The sequence below is a fragment of the Terrapene carolina genome, unplaced genomic scaffold (genome assembly GCF_002925995.2).
Source record: "Terrapene carolina triunguis isolate 2854851 unplaced genomic scaffold, T_m_triunguis-2.0 Scaffold236, whole genome shotgun sequence".
In the NCBI taxonomy this organism is placed as follows: domain Eukaryota; kingdom Metazoa; phylum Chordata; order Testudines; family Emydidae; genus Terrapene; species Terrapene triunguis.
This window is the reverse complement of record NW_020664587.1, coordinates 15,548,429-15,570,184: the sequence shown is the minus strand read 5'-3', so window position 1 is coordinate 15,570,184 and position 21,756 is coordinate 15,548,429. Positions and strand designations below refer to the sequence as shown.

The 21,756-nt window shown below is 39.1% G+C and overlaps 1 protein-coding gene across 1 annotated transcript; it reads left to right on the top strand.

Annotated features, from left to right (window-relative positions):
- The first annotated feature begins 1,307 nt into the window (after positions 1-1,307).
- Positions 1,308-20,637, top strand: PSMB2 (proteasome subunit beta 2). The gene is made up of 5 exons (XM_024199319.3): positions 1,308-1,450; positions 3,854-3,924; positions 15,659-15,821; positions 17,930-17,979; positions 20,409-20,637. Exons 1-5 carry the CDS (start codon positions 1,339-1,341, stop codon positions 20,514-20,516), a joined length of 504 nt encoding a protein of 167 aa, XP_024055087.2. The 5' UTR covers positions 1,308-1,338; the 3' UTR covers positions 20,517-20,637.
- The last annotated feature ends 1,119 nt before the right edge of the window (positions 20,638-21,756 follow it).

Here is a 21,756-nt window from a genome sequence, read left to right as displayed (position 1 = left end):
TTTTAAAGTATTTAACAACTGCATAATACTCTCGAAATCCTATTAAAGGATTGTGACATTTCAGAAGCTTTCAAACATGTCTTCCAGGGAAGATTATTCAGCAGTATTTAGAAAATTGAAAGTGAAAGTGAGATTCAGATATGGAGATTTAGACTGTTGTTCTGTAGACCTAGCCTGAATATGGAGAAGCAGTTTTCCTTAGGCACTAACAGCTGCTTGAATATTTATCTATCTTATCTAGTTAAAGCAGACTGGTGGTCAGCTAAGATTACAGTATTAGGAGTAGTACAAAATTGTGTTCCTATAGTTTTGTTGTCGTAGCTGAGATTTGAAAAATACCTCAGAAAATTACAGTTTTAAAGTTTTGATTTCAAGGGAAGAATTCTGGTTTACAGTTTAATGATTTCGTTGCTTTTCAGTGGGCTATTTTTGCAATTTGTAATCAATACTTATTATTTTTTGTTATTACCAGTGTTCTAATAGAGTTCAGTCATGACATTGACTACCCCTGTATTTTAAAATAAGTGGTTTTCCTTGTCAAGCGTTGTCTATCCAAATTACTCCTTTCTGAAACAGCTGTTAGTGGCTCTGGATATCCTAGGAAAAGGAAGTCTCTTTGACATACATTTTGATCCTACATTTTTCATAATTTCTCTCTGCTTAATGTTTCAACTCTAACAAGAATTGCACTTGCCCTAACACATCATGTATTTATATAAAGCAAAACCTAATAGCTTATCAAGCAAAACTCTTGAATATTTTATTGGTGAGTAAATAATAGAATGAAAGAGCTAATACTTATTTTTTTTTAAATGTATTCTGTCTGTGTGCAGTTTTAATCAACGTTGGTACATGAGTAACACCTTGCATTTCTGCGGCATCTTCCTCCTGAAGAATATCAAAGCACTTCAAAATTTTGTTCCAGATTCTGCTCTTGGATCTGCACATGTGGACCCTGGTGTTGAGCTCCATTGTCTCCATGAGTGCTCCCTGTGCAGGGACTGTCAGCATGGATCCAGTTACACAGCTGGGACCATACACTGATTCAGAGTAGATGTAGGGCGCTACATTAACCACTGAAATGCAGTCACCTCTCTGAAGCATGACAGCTTTTAACGCACATAGGAACACTATGCAACAGATTAAGTTGGGAGACTGAGAGAAGCTGAATATTGTAATTTAGTTGGGATGCTTTGATTCGCATAATTGAGTGATTAAAATCCTTTAATTTGGTACTTATTAAATAAATTGTGAAACTGCTATGGTATTGGCAAAATAGCATAATCTTGCTGATGACTGTAGTGTTTGTTCTTGTCTCGTTGCCTAGACCATGATAAGATGTTTAAAATGAGTGAGAAGATCTTGCTGTTGTGTGTGGGGGAAGCTGGAGACACTGTGCAGTTTGCAGAGTACATCCAGAAAAATGTTCAGCTCTATAAAATGAGAAATGGTAAGTACAAAACCAGAACTCAAAACAGCTCCTTACTGGGTTTGTTTTAAAGTGTAGTAAGAACAAGAGGTCATGTTTTATAATTATATGAATGAGAGCTAATATGCCTGCATGTTATTAGAGGCTCAGTATCCTTGATACTGAGAGTTGAAAGGACAGCTGGAAATCGTGTGTTTTAATAAAATATATTTGTGAGTATTACACTGTCCCTTAGTGACCATGCCAGTTTACATGTGGGTTTACAGTTTATTGCTAACCTTTTTTAAAAAGACCTTTCCTGTTGCTGTGTGAAGAGTTGGCACAAACAGGAAAAACTAATAAATAGATTCTCTACAAGGGAAACAGTAAAACTTGTATAAAAAGTACTGTGAAATGTACTAATTTTTTTAGGTTTAGTAATTTTAGGAGTTGCTTCTAACAAGTAGTTCAAAAATATTCAGACCCAAGGGGTGAGTCTTAATAAAGTTGTTGTCCCTTTAAAGATAACTATTAGATTATTTCAGGTTGGTGTTTGGGGGGGGGCTACACTTAATTTTCTTAGTCTGTCTAGTTTGTGGGTTTCTGCCTTTTACGGGCTCAGGTAAATATGGTGATGAGGGCAGGATATAGGTAGTTAGGGGCTTGAATACTTGGCATTGAATCCACCCAAGTTTATATATTCATAAAAAGTTAATTCCTGCTGAATGAATATATATATATATAATATGAATGTCTCTGTTTTGATTTCAATAATTCATTTCCCTTCCCTATCAACAATATGCCCCAGTATAATTACATACCAGAATTGGTACTCTTTGGTCTGTACAAAACAGGGAGGATAGCCTAGCTGTTAGAAAGGGGAGGACAGGAAAACCGGACTCCAGGTATCTATTGCTAGTTCTGATCTGAGTTGATTTTTGAGCAAGTCATCTGACCTCTCTGCCTCAATTTCTCCAAAATTTCAATTTCTGTAAAAAGAGAAGATAATGCTTCACTCAGGAGAGTACTGCAACTAGTTTGCAGAGCACTTCTGAGATCACCTAGTGAAATATGCTATATACAATTCATTGTAAAATTTTTCCTCCTGCCTTTTGCAAGCACTGATTACCTCCCTGTGGTGTGTTCAAATCTCTAATCAGATTTGTACCGACTTGATAGTGACCTATTTAAAAAGAGCAGTTTGGCCTTATGGTCTTTCAGCTTTCTGAATTTCTAGAGTGACTGCAAATGTTTGAACTCTTAATTAAATGATCTTTGGTTCACGTATACTCAGTATATAGATGAGTCGGTACTGAATTGTAAAGGTATTTGTGTTGTGTATTTTGGTGAAATGCACTGTTTATAACTCTATGAAGCAATAGATTGAGCACCTTATGTCATCGCTTAAAAAAAAAAACAACCTACGATTACTAGAAAAAACTTTTATCCTTTAGGGCAGGTTAAAGGTTCTGATGACAGTAGGATATCCTGTAATAACTTGCTCTGCTCTCCTTAGCATTAGGCATTTGATGAAGTGTCTTGTATTATTTATGGAAGCCATCAGTCTTTTGGTTCTTTATTCATAGTTACAGGTGGTAGAACTTTTAGCATCCTTTCCTGAGTCTCTTTCCTGTACACTAACTAAAATGGAATTACACATCTAAAGGATTGTTTTTACCAAAAAAAAAAAAAAAGATTCAGCATTAGTTTCGGAATTCTCTCCTATTTCACAATCTTGCCAGTGGGGCAAGAGCCTTCTCTTCTGCAGTCCAGGCCTTTGAAGGTACTCTCCACTGGAATAAAAGACCTGTGGCTGGCCTGGGTCAGCTGACTTAGGCTCGGAGGGCTTGGGCTGCGGGGCTAAAAATTGACAGATCCCAGAGCTCGGGCTTCAGCTCGAGCTGGAACATCTACATAGCAATTTTATAGCCCCACAGTCCGAGTCAGCTGACCTGGGTCAGCTGTGAATGGTTAATTGCTGTGTAGGCATACCCTGTGATTTAGAGAAATGCAGGAACTTTCCATCTGTCTTCAAATCCTGGGTGAAAAACATCTTCTCTATTCCTCTGCGTCTCTCCTATTTAACTCCATGCCATTTTTGGGATACAGTTTGTGTGAAAAAATATTCGGAATACAGATGTGTAATATTCTGCACTTTTCTAGGGCTTTGTATTTTGAAACCCTGTACAGATATGAGTAATTTGAATCCTTAGCCACCCTATTGATATAGGTCAGTATAATTATTCACAGTTAACATAGGGAAAATGTAGACCGAGGTAAAGGGAACACAGTAAATGGGTTGTCAGAGCCAGAATAGGAACTTGGAATTGCCCTCAATCATGTTGCCTTTCTGTTTTATTATGAAACAAATAGTGAAAGTAAATCAGTAAGAATGATGCATTTGCACTCCAGTTTCCTCATAAATGCATTTTTTTCTTATATCAGGGTATGAGTTGTCTCCTACTGCAGCAGCAAACTTTACACGCAGAAACTTGGCCGACTACCTACGCAGTCGGGTAAGTAATAACTGAGGTATACTAGCAATGACTGGAGTTACTAAGGCCTTCTCGCAAAAATCAAACGATATGTTTGCCCTTTTCCCTCCCTACGTCCCTTCCTACTGCAACAGCTTTTTTTTCTCAGCAATATTTTTTTCCCTCGGGCTCACAATTTAAACATGTGCTTACACATGACTGAATGCTCCAGGGCAGAAAACACAAAATAAAAATGAAAATAACATGTGACTGGCCAAGTTTGTCTCTCTTCTTCTGAAACAAGCAAATGATTTGAGTATGGTCTGAGTTAATGAAGCCACAGACTCCCCGTAGTGAGGAACTGAGACCCTTGAGAGCAATCAGGTTTTGTTGCTACAAAAGGGGTGGAGAAGGCATTTCCCTTTCGTGTCAGTTTTATATAGTTCTCTTTCACTTCGTAATTCCATGCTCTCGTCTTACGCTTGGTGCAGATCATTTTAGCAATTTCGCATTTAGCGTCACTAGATTTTTACTTCAGTTGCTTGATGTAACTTGTGTATAGTCAAACCTGATTTTTTCTTAAACCCAAATTTCTGAAATGCCTTTTCTGAAAAATATAAACCTCACAAAGTACCTTAAAAACTACTGCTATTATGAGATACATGTGTTAAGATCCACCCTGGTGGTTCCTGTATCTTAATTATACTACCGTGCTATATTATGCCCTAAATAATTTCAGTGGTATGAATAAAGAATTACTGTACAACAGTAGTGCCTCCTGTTGTCCATCTTTGTCTGCTTGTGTTAATTGTTTCATGTTCTCTTTTTAACAAACCCCTATTGGTTTGGGGACCCTGGAGACATTTGGCAAATTAAGGTTCTCCTGAATTACTAGTTAAATAATAGTTACAATAACATTGTGTTCAGTTTTAAGGAGATGACATTGACAACTATTCTATTTTCTGTAAAATGTTACCTGTGAAAGGACTTTTACCTATTTTTATAATAGGCTTGTTTGTGTTTTCATGTTAAGGACATTAAAAACGTTAAGTACACCTCTACCTCGATACAACGCTGTCCTTGGGAGCCAAAAAATCTTACCGCGTTATAGGTGAGACTGTTATATCGAATTTGCTTTGATCCACCAGAGTGCGCAGTCCCCTCCCTCCCCACCCCCTGCCCCGGAGCGCTGCTTTACCGTGTTATATCCGAATTCGTGTTATATCGGGTCGCGTTATATCGGGATAGAGGTGTATCATTTAATATCTTTCCCCAGATAGCTACTCTGTTAGCCCTGCTACTATTCATTTTAATTATCTATATCCATGTATTTCCAAATGGAAAATGGATAGAAGCAATATAAGAGGGGGGAAGTTTTCAACCTGTGAAAAACTTCAGATTTTGTTTTGATCATGATCTGATTAATTGTCTTCAAAGCGTGGCATAGAAGTTGGGATATGGCCCAGAATCCAGGGTCTTGGTGAAGACCAAATGTCCGCTAACTACCCACTATGAATTACTGGGGAATAACTTTCACTTGCAGATGGATGAACTCTGTAATCGAGAGGTCTCTGTGGGTTTTTCCTCATCAAAGTGGTCTGTTTTATGGAAATTGTAAGCTATGGTTTGCTTTTTTTTTCTTGTTAAAGTGCCTATCACCTCACTTATTGGAAACTAATACAGTTACAGTGTTAAGATTCCAGCTTTGGGCCCAGTAAACATTTTGTCATAAATACCAGACAGCTAAGTGAATTAAGCCCCTTTAAAATCGAGATAAGGCAATCACTTCTCATGCAAATACATTGAATCCGTTTAATCTTCTCCTAAAATGATTTAATAGAGCAAAGCTATTTGATGTACTTAGCAAAACAAGCCCCTTTTGTAAACAGAGACATGAAGCTTTCAGTAAATATCAAAACCAAGTTGAAGCTGTTTTTTCAAATTAGCAGAGTGTAATGACTGACTGACTTAAGGTAATATTTCAAAGCATTGCTAATAAATGCGGTCTTCTCATTCATCATTCAGATGCCTTATATAAGTGCCCTTTGATGCTTGGCAGTTATAGTGAGGAAGTCAGGATTTCTGGGTTCTACACTTGCAGTTGGCTTGCCATGTGACATGTTTAAGGTCAAATATCCACACTTTTCCCCAGTTGTAAAATGGGTATTGGGTAGAAATATGTAATCCTTGGGTACCTCACAAGGAGAGGAGGCTTAATTCACTGCTTATAAAGTGCTATAAAATTCTTCGCTGGAAGTTGTTACAGAAAGACAAAGTGGTATCTAAATATACAAGTTTAAGGATTTCAACAGTCCTCTGCCTGGCACATGTATATTCTCCACACAAAAAAGAGAGGGGAAAACAAGAGAATTAATGATGTTGTGAATTAAGTTGAACAAATATGTTTGTATGGGGAGGAGCAGGGGATGAGGTTTGTTTATTGCTAGGACATTTTATAGAAATTTCCCAGAGAACCTTTTTCAGGCTTGCAATCAGTGTTCATTATTTGTATTAGGGTAGTACCTATGGGCCCCAATTCAGATCAGAGCCCTATTGTTAGACCCCGTATGTAGATAGAGCCTGCCCTGAAGAGCTTTCAGTCTAAATGAACAAGACAAAAGGGGTGGAAGAAGGGGAGACCTGAGGCTCAGCAAGGTTTTGACTAGCCCAAGTTCATACAGAGTTGGGAATAAAATACGGGAGTCCTGACTCCCGGTCCTCTGTTTAAAGCACACCTCCTTCGGTTTAGAAACGAGTGTGATATACCTCCTGCAAATTAAATGGATACAAATTGACTGTAGATGTTAGTCCTATAAAAATTATACTTACTTTAACTTTCATTCAAGTGTTCACATTTTGAAAGGCTTGTATGTTTGCATGGAGCTGTTCGGAGTTTCCATGAGTGACATAAGAAGCAGTGTTGTAATTCTCCTCCTTCCGTTGTGCATACACAGCCTTGTCTGTCAGTTGCGTAAGAGGCTGATTACTTGTCTCAAGGTCACAGGACCCCCAGAGCAGATGGCAGAGGTGAAATTGACTTTGAATGTCCTGCCTACTTAAGCACAGACAGCCGTTTGTTACATATGATAAAAATCTCACTAACGAGGGTAATAATTTAACATGCTTTTTGGCAAATGCGGTTAGCAGGATGTGACATGATGCGGCACTGTCTTCTTCCTCTATGTGCCATGTCCCTTGAGGCCTGATCCTCTCTGCATCCCCCCTCCTCCCTGTGCCCGGGCTTGCCTTCCAGCTCACCTGCTCCAGATGGGCAGCACAGTGGGGAGGACACTGGCAAAGGCAGATGTGTTTATTTACCGGAGACAAAATGTTGTGCTGCTGCAGATGGCAATGCCCCCGAGCAAATGGCGCACTTTGACACCACTGTCACACTACAGGGATCTCTGTACTGTAGGGAGAACACTATCATCTTTTGAAACTTAGCACTTAGTGCTTGTATGAAAGTGCGGCGCTTTCAACACGAAGCTACAAACATTGGCATCAGAAAGTTGTATTCTTTGCTCAGTCACTTGTCAGATGTTTGTTATATTTCTGTACCTGTTCTGACCCAATTAGAATCAATAAAAATATAGCCAGTAGTGCTTTGTACAAAGAAATCATTCACATGGGACTCTGGAAGTCTATTAATTTAATACTGTTGGTTATATTATGTTTTATGGCTATATATGCCAAGCTAAATTATATTTTGTGGGGAAGGGAAGAGGAGGGGACTAGGTTGTTTACCTACAGGTTTAAATATATATATTTTCATCTTGATTCACAGTAAGGTGTGGAAAGTTCCCTGCAAGTTGAGTTGAGCCTAGACCCTTGGCTAATAGCAGCTAATACTTGGCCAGGCCAATATGAAAAGGTTTTTTAAGGTAACCAAGAATGGAATGTGTAAACCAATTTGCCTTGCCCAAACCCAATTTATTTCTTAATACTCTATTTTGGAAAGTCACTTATGACTGAACCTGAGTGGCATGTGGCTTCTGCTCTATACTGACACAAGTGGACACTTTAAACTCGGGATCATGTATATGCACAGATTATGTAGGTCTGGCAATGGTAAATGTTACCTTAGTGGGCTGAACACCTGAAACTAGAGTTTTATAAAGATTGATGACTCTGCCAAACTCTGATTAGTCCTCTAAATTTGGGGGCAGGGGAGCAGGCAAGTTAGAAAACATCCCCTAATTTGTATTTTGGTATTACCTTACTCCAACTTTTGGGTGTAGTTCCTCCATGATCCCTTCTGTCTTTCCTTTCACTTGTACCCTCAAAAGTCCTACCTTTTATGTTGGGCTGGCCTTTAGGAAGAGCCAGGCTATAGAATCACTCTCCTGTTTCAGTAATGCTGTGCTATACTGGTTTAAATTAACTAGAATTTTTTTTAACTTGCTGTTTTGCCCATCACAGTGCTGATACAGTTATGAGTTTTCAGGTGTAAATCCCCTCTCTCAGGAGGATTGTATGTGAGAAGGTGTTGCTTTCTCACTCCTAGCGAGTGTGTGCTACCCAGTTAGGTGCCTGCTGAGATCAGAAATCCCTGTTTCTGTGCTAAATAGTCCCATTGGAAGTATAGTGATATTATATCAAAGATTTTGGCTTTGTAAAAAGACCCTGTAGGTCTACTCCATCCCTAATTTTTCTGAATATCTACTTGTTAAGGAGTTTCACACTAACCCCACACAACTGTCTTAAATCTATAACTTTAGCTCTAAAACCCATAGATAATTTTTCTAATCAGGTTATCTTCAGAATAAACACCATTTGTTTTAGTTATTGAGAATCTGATAACGGAAACTGTTTGTCTTAATACCTATGATTTGGCATTGGTGACTTAAATCCAGAACACTTCTTAACACTATCCGCTTCTTTCCAAATAGGTTGCAAAATGGCTCTGTGCCAAAAGGTGCTTGGGCCCCATTCACATGTATCTGGGATACTTCAATTATTGGGTTTGTTCTGGCTAACCAGTGTTACAAGGTACAAGTCTGAACAGGAAGAAAGTTGAGTATGAGCAGGACTTTTGGGCGTTTGGTCATTAATATGCAGTAGCCTTTAAATCATTTTAGTGGGTTATAAAATCTAGAAGAGTTCACTATATCTGAGCTTGAGCGTTGTGCTTGGGCTGTTTAAGAAACACTTGGTGCTGCTTTGTTATTGAAGTCTTGGTCTAACTTTATGACAATACTTTGCATCCTTCCAGGGATTTCAGATCACTTTAGGAAGGTGAATCAATAATATCTCCATTTTACAAATGGGCAAACTGAGGCACAGAGCGGTGAAGCAACTTGCCCAAGGTCACGGAGTAGTGTCAGTCAGAAATGCAACAGAGGGATCCAACTCCCAATTTCCTGTTATACTTAGTAATTGACACTCCTTCACGGGGAAAGTAATGGAGGTGGGGGAGGGGGTAAAACTCACAGAATAGTCCCCTGGGGCTAGATATGTGGTTGGGCTGTATTCTCCCACTCCCTACTTTGAGGGACCCATAAGTGTTGTATCGCAAGCAGAGGAAAGACAGGAAAATTTCCAGAAGGTCATTCACTTGTGGAATGCCTCAGTCCCAAAGTGCCCTGGCCATAGAAACTCTTCCTGTGTGCTCCATTCAGTTGTTGTTCCCAACCCGCTCCCCCATGGCAATTGGTATTGGGCAGCTTTTGTGCTCTGACCTGTTCAGTGGGGGTTGCAGATCACAGAGGAGCTGCATTAACGAATCTTTGTTTTTGGGTCCTTTAGTGTGTGGAGGGGGTGGAGCTTGCTGGTTGTCCTCCTTTCTGGCCCCTCCCCTTTTTTGCTGACAGAGTGTTTACAAAAGTGCCAGATGCGGAGGAGAGAGGGGACATCTTATATAACCTTTTCATTTCGTAGCTTTTTCCTGTGCCTGTCCATGTTACACAGTGAAGGAAACACAGGGGCCTTGGTGTTTTGCACTGGGTCTATCTACTTCAGTGAAATTTCACCAACTGAAATAGATTATTTTGATCTCAGTGTGTTTATTTTGAAACAATATTCTGCAGGGTATTGGAGTGTTACAGCCCAACCCAAACTGAGGCATGTTCTACACTATTAACCGCCATCTGTGTCCCTCACCACTCCAGCTAGTTTGAATTAATTTGTCTATCTCTGTGGATGATCCAGCATTAATGTAATGCTCTGCAATCATAGTTATTCATATTTCTAGCACTCGCTGAGTATTTAGCATTCATAACTTGCTACATTTATCTTGCAGCATGTAATTCTGCTTCAACATGTGGAGTCTGCTCCAAAATATTGAATATTGTCTGAATTCCCCTTAAAAACACTACTGATTAGCAAACACAGGGGTTACATTTTGCCATTGGACAGTCAGTGATTTTATCTGTGAGCTTTATTTGCTGGGTAGAGACAGTGTTTTGGATTAGCAAGTGAAATGAATGGAGAAAACAAATACTGTGTTAACTAGCTGGTATAATAAGGCATCTGTGCCATGTTACATTTTAAGTCATTAAATTTTGAAACCCCTCTAATTACAATATGGCTGCACCTTTAACAAGAAAGCACGCAAACTTGGAGCGGCTGCTGGAGTATAAAATCATGCGTAGCAACAAGGAAATGGCCCACCTCTTTGCAGATGGACAACAGCTAATGTTAATTTAAGTCAAGTTTGTGGTGTTGCACTGTAGTCCTGAAGATGCACAACAATAACTATAACTGGTACTTTTTCAACTCTTTCAACCTTACACTCTGACATTTAATTCATTGGCAATTGGACTTGGGGCTTGTCTACATGTACATTTGAGCTGTTTTAGTTTCAAGTGTGATTTTGTTTTTGTTTTGTTTTAACCAGTTTCAATTGGGTTAATGATGTGTAGATGCTCTTATTTTGTTTTTAAACCAGGCTTCTCTTGGTTTAGCTTAATTCTGTTAGAAACAGCTGAACTAAAGTAAGCCATTTTTAAACCAAAATAAGAACCTCCACCTGGGTTTACACCAGTTTAACTAAACGGTGTAAAACTGTGTCTAGACAAGGTCTTAGTTTTCTGTATGGAATGTGAAAATGAAGCCAAATATAGTATATCTACACTGCAAAAAAAGGAAAGTGTGTTCTTAACTCAGGTTAATATAGCAGTGAAGACATGGCAAGTCAGGTTAGCAACTCGAGTTGAACCATATAACTTCCCCTACCTCACCCCACCCCAGTGTGGACATACCCTTAGCTTACGGGAGGGGGTCCATGATTTATTTCTGGTGGAACCCTGCCTAAGCTCCGAGTAGAAGTCACACTTTCCATTGGGATCATAGAACCTGTTTCTTATTTATGGGAAGGGCTCTTCACACTACTCTGGCAGTGTTCACTCACTCGAAGGCCCCTTTACACTCCCAGGGAGGAGTCAAAGGGCTTTATTGTAAATGTCTCCCAGGTCGAACTGTTGACGCAGTACTGGTTAGGGAAGTGTTTAATTCTGATTGATCACTTCTGATGTGCAGCGCTCCTCATACTGGGTATACACCCTTGCAGGTGAGTACCCACTTTGCCATGATCGGTGTATTTTTTGTGTGTGCCTGAAAAGACCTTTTATCAGTTCCTATTTGGCTGCTGCAGCACAAATACACATATATGCTTCTCTGGTACCATTTTTTAATGGTGCAGAAAATATTGCTATGTTTCCTTTCTCAACCTACTGCCTTCCCCAACCTCCCGGATGACTTACCTGCTGGGAATGCCAGTGCCAAGATTGGTACGTTTACTAAGTTGCAGCACATTGTTTAAATAAAAAAAACCCAAATTCTAAAGTGCAGCTTCTTATTGTGATGATATGTTTAATTATAGGTGGCAGGGTCTGGACTGAGTCCAAAGGAAGACTGTCAATTCCTCTCTTGCTGTCCACGCTTGGCAGGATGCTTCCTCACGCCCACCTCTCTCTCCCCCTTGCTGTGACTTTGGCTTCCGCCAGATGTCACACCGCTGCTTGTCGCCGCCCAGCCTCCCGTCGCTGATCTTGTTGTTTCAATGTATTTCTCACAACTGTTCTCTTCAGCTGTAAATTCTGAAGAATTTCACGCTCTTCTTAATCACTGCAGTTATTTTAAATCCAACGGCATACAGTGCAAAGCTAGATGGGGATGGAAAATATTTCCTTTAACTGAAGGGAAAGCTTGCATTTCTTGAGAGATGAAAAAATGCATTGTTTTGACTCAGTCCCAAAGTGTTAGCCCATCATCTCTTATGTTAAACCTTTGTAATCACAGTAACAATCTAAAAAGTTCAAAGCTCTTGCTCATGTTAATTAGCAACAAAATTCCATGCCTAGTTTGAAATTGATAAACATCCTGCTACTAAAGTTCAATATAGAGAGTATTTAACAAATGTCTGACTTGGTGCTTTTCTGCTGGAAACCTGAGTTGGAAGACCAGGCATAGAAGAATTGAGGGTGCAAGAGGACCCCGGTACTAGACAACAAGACCTGCCCATGATATGAAAGATTAGAACCAGGCACTTTAAAAAGCATAACATTAATGCTCATATGAAGGTTTTCTTGGGGTTTTGTAATGCTGCCCATCGCCATAGTATCTGTGGTCTTAATTTTTCCATAGAAAGTGCAGAGTTCCTAGTGGACTTCTGGAGTCTCTGGATCCTCCTCCCTTTTGGGGGTAAATACTATTTGAGGTGGTTCGTTTGCAAGCTTTGATTTTATTTGGCTGGTGTGTCTGGTAAATGGGAGTGTCAGCTTGTTGGATACTGGAAAGCTCATAGTTTGCATGATATTTGCAGCATAACTGAAAAAAGCAGAGTAGGACAAATTTGATTTTAGTATTGTGGGGTTGATGGGTCAGAAGCACATAATTCACATTAAGGGCACAGCACTTGGGTTAGTGTTTTACCTTTTGCTCCAACTACCATTGCAATTTAAATGTTTTAAGGCTAATCAAGTTAAACCATTTTAACTTTCACATATGAAAATATATATATTTTTTTAAACCAGTAAAGTGTTGTAGCAAAACCCCAAACAATTCCCCATTAGAGTGCCACATTCCAAAATGTACCCTTGCTGGGACCTTGGATTCAAGTCCTGAACTGCTAGATTTGAAACAAATCTTGGCATACTTTAAAATTCTAGCAGTAGGTGAGTGTCGTGGACGCTGCAGCGGGAAGCGAAGATGACTTTAGATATCAAGAAAAGATGTAGCTTGAAAAGAGAGCTCTTCCGTAGAAGACGTGAATTTTACTCCCCAAAATTATGTATGAAAATACCCTTTTAATATTGCATTTCTTTGTAAGCATAGACTCTGAAACAGATCAGGAACTAGATGCATCCCAAAAGGTGTTAATCAGTTAGAAAGGATGTAGAAATAGTAAATAAAATGTGAAAATAATTATCAAATGTTTGAGCCCCAACTTCCTCTAGTAGTAAGCTAGCATAAGATAATTTATTTACATTTGAAATTTTAAAAAAAGCACAAACAAAAGATGTTTCATGGAGCTTCTGCAGAAGAATTTCAGAAACTGCGAGTTGTTACCCAGCTGTATTGATTTAATTAGTCTGTGACACCACTTATTTATGCTTAAGCTTCTCACACATGCAAAAGTTGGTAATTCGAAGTAGCACAATAATTTGTGAGTTGTCTTCTGTGCTGCGTGTCATGGCTTTTAAATGACAACTTTGGTGTGCATGTGAGATGTTTAAGCATAAATAAATGATAATACACAGGCTAATTAAACTAATACATTTGTGTAGCAACTTGATTCTGGAATGACTGAAATAATCTTTCATGGAATATCTTTCAATAACGCTTTTTAAAAGTTTATATTTTTGAGGTAAATGAGGCTGTCATTTTGTTGTCCGTCCTTACTTTTCCCTAATGAAAGGGGAAACCAAAAAGCCTTGTAAAGATACGGTGTACTGCAGTATTTGGATGCAGCTGGCCCTGTTAAGCTTGAGATGAACTTGTCTTTGTTAGTTTGAAGAACCCTTAAAATGTATATAATAAAAGCAATGTAGTGAAATAGAATGTCCAAAAACATTCAGTGAATTATTTTGCTAAACCGTTTTATAAGGTACATGAAGTGGGAAAGATCAGCAACCTGTTCAGTTCCTTTTATGAGGAGGGCATTCAAACTATAGCACTGTAATTTCATTTAAACTATTTCAACTCAAGGTTTTTTGTAATACTTGCATCCAGTGATGTCTTTTACTGTCATGGTTTTGTGGTCTCAACTTAATGTTATCCCAACCATGTAATGCTAATCTATTATTTTGTTATGAGATTTTTAATAACTTCTCATTGAAGGAATCAGTGTGACATAACTGCAGATAGCACCCTGGGAAGGAAGTGTTGGAAGTAATCAGTTTTGCTCCTAAGGATTTAATCACTTTCTAGTTTACATTCACAATTATATAAGAAACAAGCTCCTACCAACTGCACATATCCCAGACTTTCAAAATGAGTTTGCTCTCTGCTCTGGCGCTAGTAGTAGGTGTCATTCTTCCCTACTCTGGCTGGCTAGTTTGTTGATCTAAATTTTCTGAAAATCTAATGAACACCCTGTTTGCAATGACAGTTTCTTATTAATGCCAAGTACTAAAATCAGTATGGAACTACTAAAAGTGTAAAAGTGTTGAGCAGGCAAATGGTGATTCCATGTACTCCTTCTATGAGCCTATGCTTTGCAAATTGGTAATCTTGTGTGTGTGTATTCAGTATGGAATCATATCTAATGTGTTCACATGTGTTTGGAATATCTATAGCTATGTGCTTACACAACCACTTCCCCACTGTGGCAAATGCAATAAGAATACACGGGGTTTTAAAGAAAATAACCCATATAAAACATGATGCAAACTCCTGGGGCTTTGCAGAATTACTAGATCTGTATTTATAACCTAGTAAAAGGCATGGTTGTATTAGTGGAAATGGGTGGTCTGTCTTGGCTAAAGAATAAACATGAAAACATCTTTATTTAATGGATTGCGTTTAAAGTCTTAAACGAGAATAGGGAGGAAAGAATTAAACTGGAACAGACTAATACTTAATTCTCTGCATCTGTCAAACCATTTCTGAAACCTAAAAGACAAAAATGTGAAAATATATATTTCTTAAATGTTTGTGATGGGGGGGAGGGCACTTTGCTTCTATCTAAGATTGCAGATTCTGGCCCACTTTCCTGTTATCATAAGATCAAAATAATCAAATTTATTCAGGTTAGCTTAGTGATTTTTAAGTTAAACTTGGTAATGGAATAAAAGTCTAATTGGCAATTAATGTTACAATGTAATATTATATATAAAACTGTTGACACTGTATTCTGTTTTCATACTGGCTTAAAATGCTGTGTGGTTAACAGCATATTAAATTAACAAACTTTGTACCAGCCACAAAAGTCCATTGTGCTTGCATGCTGATAATCCAAAATCCAAGCATTTTGTTGAGATGAAGGTGGGTGGTGTAAAAGTATTTTAATTATGATTTGTCCCCATAAGATTGAAACACTAACAGTGAAAGGGTCCCAAGGAGTAGATTGAAGGGAAAGTAAGAGTCTTACACGTTTGAAAGGAATGCAGTGGGCAAAGAAGTTTGCTTCCCAACAACAACAAAATTTCAGCCACTCTGGGGTTTTGAATTCAAATGTGTTCCTCAAGCGATTTACACAGTTGCTAGAAACACTTTGTGTCCAAAGGAGCACGTTGAAATGGGCTGGATTACCGGTCTCTACGTGTTATGGGGGACAGTAGAGGGGAAGCTGGTTAGTATTGCTGCATTAATCAAAATTCTGTGTTTCTGCTTGCAGACCCCTTACCATGTCAATCTTCTTTTGGCCGGCTATGATGAACACGAAGGCCCTGCCCTTTATTATATGGATTACCTTGCAGCCCTGGCTAAAGCTCCCTTTGCAGCACATGGATATGGTGCATTCCTAACCCTGAGCATTCTTGACCGCTATTACAAGCCAAGTAAGTATGAAGCCTATGGCAAAGAAACAATTCTCTTTCTGCTGACTAGTAAATCAAAGGCTTAATAAAGTGGGATCTTGCATTTGTGAATCATGTTGAGTCACTCTGCCTGTTTCTGTTGCTGTAGTAGGCACAGAGATTAGATAAAAAGCTTATGCTCTAATAAATTTGTTAGTCTCTAAGGTGCCACAAGTACTCCTGTTCTTTTTGCGGATACAGACTAACACGGCTGCTACTCTGAAACCAGAGATTAGATACTCATTCAGGAGTTAAGAACTAAAAATCTATAGCTTAGCTTTTCAGCAGAAATGGAGGCTGCAGTGAAACTAGACTTTTTCCACATGCTTGCAGTTCCTGTTTTAAAGTTAGGAAGTTAGATTTTTTTAATCTGAATTACTGACCTGTTAGTTCCTGGCCATCTTCATCTAATAAATAATGTTTTGATGGCTTGACTGCAGTATTTTGGGTACTATTGACTTTTTGCCCCAGGTCTTGCACTGATAATTTACTACTTAGCATTTCTATCTTCAGATCCCAAGAGACTAACAAATGGTAGTTAAATCATGGTGTTCAAAACTAAACAGTGAGGCGGGAAGATGTCTTCAGCTAGCATCTGCCTCTACAAGCTATAGTTCAAATACAACTCTACCTCGATATAACACCACCCGATATAACACGAATTCGGATATAATGCGATAAAGCAGTGCTCCGGGGGGGCGGGGCTGCACACTCCGGTGGATCAAAGCAAGTTCGATATAATGCGGTTTCACCTATAACGCGGTAAGACTTTTTGGCTCCCGAGGATAGCGTTATATCGAGGTAGAGGTGTACCTCTGCTGCTGCTGTATGTTACCTAGTTTGCTGGCTATGATGTGCATACAATTATCTCCCGAAGGTTCCCTCTTCAGAGTGCAGCCGTGTTTCCCATTTGTCCATAACTTGCATCAGTTCAATTCATAGCATGTTAAAAAGACAGAAAAATAAAACTGCACTCCTGTCAGATACGTTTATCTCATCCTTTTGCAGGTCTGGTGTATGGGGATGCTTTGTTTTGGCTGCTTTGCAACCTTTTCTGATGTAAACACTAAACAGTAGGAATAATTCTTTGCACATCTGTAGCTCTCAATGCTTTAAAAACATTCAAACTTAGCCTCTCTGATTGCCAGGAGACAGGGCAGCATTATCCTCATTTTACAGATGAGGAAACTTGAAACACAATTGAAATGACTTGTCCACATTGGAAGTCTGCAGGGCGGGGAATAGAGTTAAGCTTTTTCTGACTCCCTTGTACTTTAGCCACAAAAGCACTTTACCCATTGGCAGCAATATTTTGTGTGCAAAGTTTAATTTACTAACTCATAGCAGAGACCTTCCATTAGCAGTATTTCTATCTGCCTCTTGCAACCAGTGCAGCAAGAATCTGGCAGTTCTCTTCTAATTGGAGCTTATTCCACCTGAGCAGCAGGTGTGAGACGGGAACAAAAGCCCTTGAACCAAGTAGGCTGCATGCTAAACATGCATCTCTGTCATTTTTTCATTACTTGCATCTCCTGGAAGCGATGCTGCCTTTCTTCTCTTTCCCCACCCCTTCCAAAAGGAAAAAAATTAAGTACAATATGTTGTCACAGTTGGCCATCCCCACTGAATGCTGATTTTTTTTATCCTAATGTGTGAGAATAGCAGGAGCATCACACACGTGCCTTTCCCATTATTAAAGCTCATACCCAGCAGGGAATGTAGCACTAAAACCAATCCCCGCCCACTTTCACTGACTTGCAGCCGGCTGTGGACAGATGGAGCTGATTTAAAACTGTAATAAACTCAAGGAGAGAGAGACGGCTGGACTTCTCCGAAGCCCAGTCCCTGGCCATGGGAGGGAAAATTCCGTCATGCTTCCCATTGGTATAACAAATCGATTCTCAATGGCTTGTTGCAGCGCGAGTGCTTCAGTGCAGGGCATCCTCAGTACATATGGAATGTGTTTTCTGTGAGCTGGGAAGGAGGGTTTTTTTGGTGCTCAGCTGAAAAGTTGTTTAAATTTAATAAAAAGATTGACTTGAGAGAGATGGCCTCTAACTAAAGCAATCTGTGGGTGTTTTCTCCTTCAGGTATCACACGCGAGGAGGCAATGGAGCTCCTAAAGAAATGTCTAGAGGAGGTGAGTCGCCAAAGACTTGGGCCTGTGTGATCTTGAGAAAGGAATGTTTGTTTGCCTTCGTTTGCTGATATTTTTCCTGTTCCTCTGTCACATTTTTTTCCTGCCTTTGCCAGAAGGGGTAATAAATATACATTGGCCAGATGTGGAACCAGCTACTGAGGAAAAGGATTTGTGGGTACTTACATTGTCTTAGCATGGTTCATGTCCTCCAGAATGTAAACTTTAAGCTTAATTGCTTTTCTTTACTTCTGGTCCTTCCATACTTAACATAATATTGATGTAGACAGCCCTTGACTTTGTCTTTTTATGTTATTTCTGCCTAAAATGTTTTTATCCTTCTGATACTTATCCTGTGCTTGTGGTAAGTTTATTTTTCTATTACACATTTTTAAACTGCTTTCGCCCCTTAGTTCATAAGTTGAATAACCAAGTCTAACTCCGATAATAACTTGACCTCAGGCACTGAAGCGGTTGATCAGAAACTTTAGCAAAAATATCCTTTTCACACCGTAAATCTTTATAAGAGCAATACTTGGTGTCATTGTCTCTTGGAGGTTAAAGAGTTGAACGGGTGTTACGGGGGAGAAGTCTGCTGCAAAGGGCCGTACAAGCATTTTGGTGAGGTGTAAGGTTTTTAGTAGATTATTAGCTTTACTGTCAATTGTGGTGTCTGATAGTTAGCAAAGTATTTTACAAATTACTTGAGTGGGTGCTGCACAACCCTATCCTGACAGAGGTTTTGTATTATAGTTCTCTGACCATTACATGTCCTTACAGCTAGTGAGTTGAAAGGATAGTCTCGCATGGTAACTCAGTAGCTAGATAAGTACACAGTAGCTTTGCTGCTGTCATATGCTATTGAGCTCATAGTTTCTGGGACGCAACAAAAACTACCACGTTCAACTAATTTGCTTAACTTTGGATGCCATTGTAAATGTGCTTTAGAAATGTGCATAAATCTAGGGATCCTGCCTTGAATATACCTCAAGAACTGCAGGACCAGTTCTTCTAGAAGTTGGCCTACTAAGTAACTATTTGTAAACCAAGAACACACTGGGGGCATGTGAAGAATCATCTTAAACGAAGGCTAGTATATTACCATACAGTGCTACATGGAGCAGAATCTGCTACATTTTGGCCTCCGTGTCTTGTCTCAGTCAGTGACCTTAAGAGTCTAGTTAGTATCTGTGCTTCCTGTGGTACCCCCAATTATCACTACTACTAAAAAAATTAAAACCAAGAATGTCACAAGTGCTCACTATATTGGTGCACCCTAACCCAAAAATTCAAAACATACAAATAAGCTACAAAAGAAAATAACGTGACAGCAGGGCCTCTTCACTCAATGCAGTTCACCCTAATACAAGGAACAAACAATACCACATTGTATTTTCTATAATCAAGGCATCCTGCTCTCAAGCAAGGCAAGAAGTGGCGTTATCCTCCGTATATCAAACTGACCATTTATTTGAGCTCATAAGTGTCTTACCCTAAAGGTGACTTCAGCATTTGCCTAAGAAAGGGTTTGACCTTAACTAGTATGTGTTGGTTATTGGGTGGGGAAGTTTATCAATGTAAATACATCACAAGCAGAGGAGCTCAGGCCCCTCTAAAATGTTTGCCTGTTTGTATCTAAGTGTAATGGTAGAAAACAATTGTCATCTTCTCCACTTTAACTTGAATGAAAAATCTTGTTAGAGAACGGAGGTAATTCACGCTGAAATAAGAGGCACTGTGGGAGCCATGCTGCCAGTGTCTCATGCACGATTGACTGAAGTTTATATCCCAAGCAGTGCGTACAGTGGGGACCTGTTAAATACTTAGCCCTGGCACACAGTCAAGTGAATTTTTCAGCACAGTTGTTCTCTTGTTAGGTACTAGTTTAAGACAAATTCTTTAAGATGTACAACAAGATAAATTTGGGCATGACAAGTTTATTCTTATCGAGTCTAACACATTACATCACTGGGTGTGCAAGCTCCTTATTCAGATCCCAAGTCCTGCTTCAGATTTGTTCAAAAGGAATTTTAGGTAAATACTAAAACTCATAAGAGCAGAATAAAATATATTTATTTGCTTATGCAAGTTGGTAAGCTTAAAATGTTGCTGCTTGTGGCTTTTTTCCACTTGTAAAATCCATGTAATTCTTTAAGGTGATTATTCAAACCCTCCCATTTCTATTTAATTTCCAAACTGACTTCCACAGAGAACACAGTCAGTTCTAGCTCTCCAGGGTTCCTGAATATGAAAGGCACTTCTTAGTTTTGGTGTTCAGAAATGTTACAGAAACAAAGCGGAAGCAGGACAGAAATTGGAGGATAGAAACTAATGCTTTTAGGACATGCAACAATGTCTCTCTCTCAAAGACAAGAAATGTTTTTCACTTAAGCCTTGAACAAATCTTTTCCCTCTCTCTGTCTGTTAAACAGCTTCAGAAACGCTTCATCCTGAACCTGCCTTCTTTCAGCGTCCGGTTCATTGACAAAGACGGCATCCACGAAGTGGACAACATACCCTTTCCGAAAGTGTCATCCTAACCCCTGGGATCTTTCCTGAGCAGTCTTTCAGTTCATTTTTGTTTTTTTCTACTCGGTTGATGTACACAATTAATGTACTGCACTTGAGACTTCAAATAAAGATTGACATTGGCTATATCAATCTTATCACTTTATTCCATTAACCCTTTTCTCCCAAAGTAAATTAAATTGTCATTACTCTGCAGATGGGATTCTGGGATTGTCAATCTATGACTGTGCAGATAGCAACTTCCTTCCTTGCTGTTCTGCGTTCTTATCAGTGGGTCTCTGTGCTTTCTCCGCTTGTTCCAGTTTTGCTGCTCCAAATGTTTTCTCTTTTAAATTCTTGTTCGAATATTAATTTTCCCTTTCAGCAGTTAAGTATCCATCATCCATCCTCTCAGTACGTGCTGCAGTCCAGCAAGCAGCTGGTATAACGTTCCACTTGTCTTAGACAGCTTAACTTGATCTATAGAATAGTTACAAGAATTTATCCAATTTTATTTTATAGTAAAGGGGTCAACTATGAGAACATCTTAATATACTTCTCTTGGTCTCTTTGTTTTTGTTGTTTAGACCAAGTTGAAGTTGAGGGAAGAGGTGTTTTGGGAACAAGTATATGTAGGGGTAGAAAATGAGTATCCGCAGAAACTAGTACCCTTTATGGCTCAGTGGTTGGGGAAGAAATCCAGTTTCTGGAAAGTAACGTTTTGCTTGCCAGTTGGATCTTAGCCATCCTAAATTTAACAGTATAATTATTTTAGTATGAATCATGTGAATTAGGAGAGCACCACAAGTCAGGATGTCCAAAAGAACGTGTGCTAAGCTGCATCCATTTTTAACACATCTTTTGAATTGGGCTTAACTATAATATGCTCAGTAGGAAACTTTTAAATATTACCTGTGCCTCTCATGGATCTTCTGTGACCTATTCCACGCTACATAAAGAGAGCCTTTCTCATTCCATGAGAACAATAGCTAACCTGCCTAGGGTAAGATGGTGCCTCCATTCTAAAACCCCCTATTATCTGTCATGTAACTCCCATATAGTGGCTGACATTTGTTCAATCTTGGCCTAGAATTGAACTTCTTTAAAGGCTCAAACTTCACTCAGAAATCTGAGTTACCTGAATCTGGGGCTGAAGCGGTTTTCGACCATTTAAAATGTTCTGTTCAGATGCTTGTTTTGTGCTTGGATAACTAAATACTTGATTAAAATCTTCAGATGGTACATGTGAGATGTGCTTTTTTGTTCAGAAAT

What these genes read in the sequence shown, in the direction of transcription:
- PSMB2 (XM_024199319.3), top strand. Translation starts at nt 1,339, where the DNA reads ATGTTTAAAATGAGTGAGAAGATCTTGCTGTTGTGTGTGGGGGAAGCT. An exon ending in CCGACTACCTACGCAGTCGG is followed by an intron (nt 3,925 to 15,658) that starts GTAAGTAATAAC and finishes TTCTGCTTGCAG; the next exon opens with ACCCCTTACCATGTCAATCT. An exon ending in TAAAGAAATGTCTAGAGGAG is followed by an intron (nt 17,980 to 20,408) that starts GTGAGTCGCCAA and finishes TCTGTTAAACAG; the next exon opens with CTTCAGAAACGCTTCATCCT.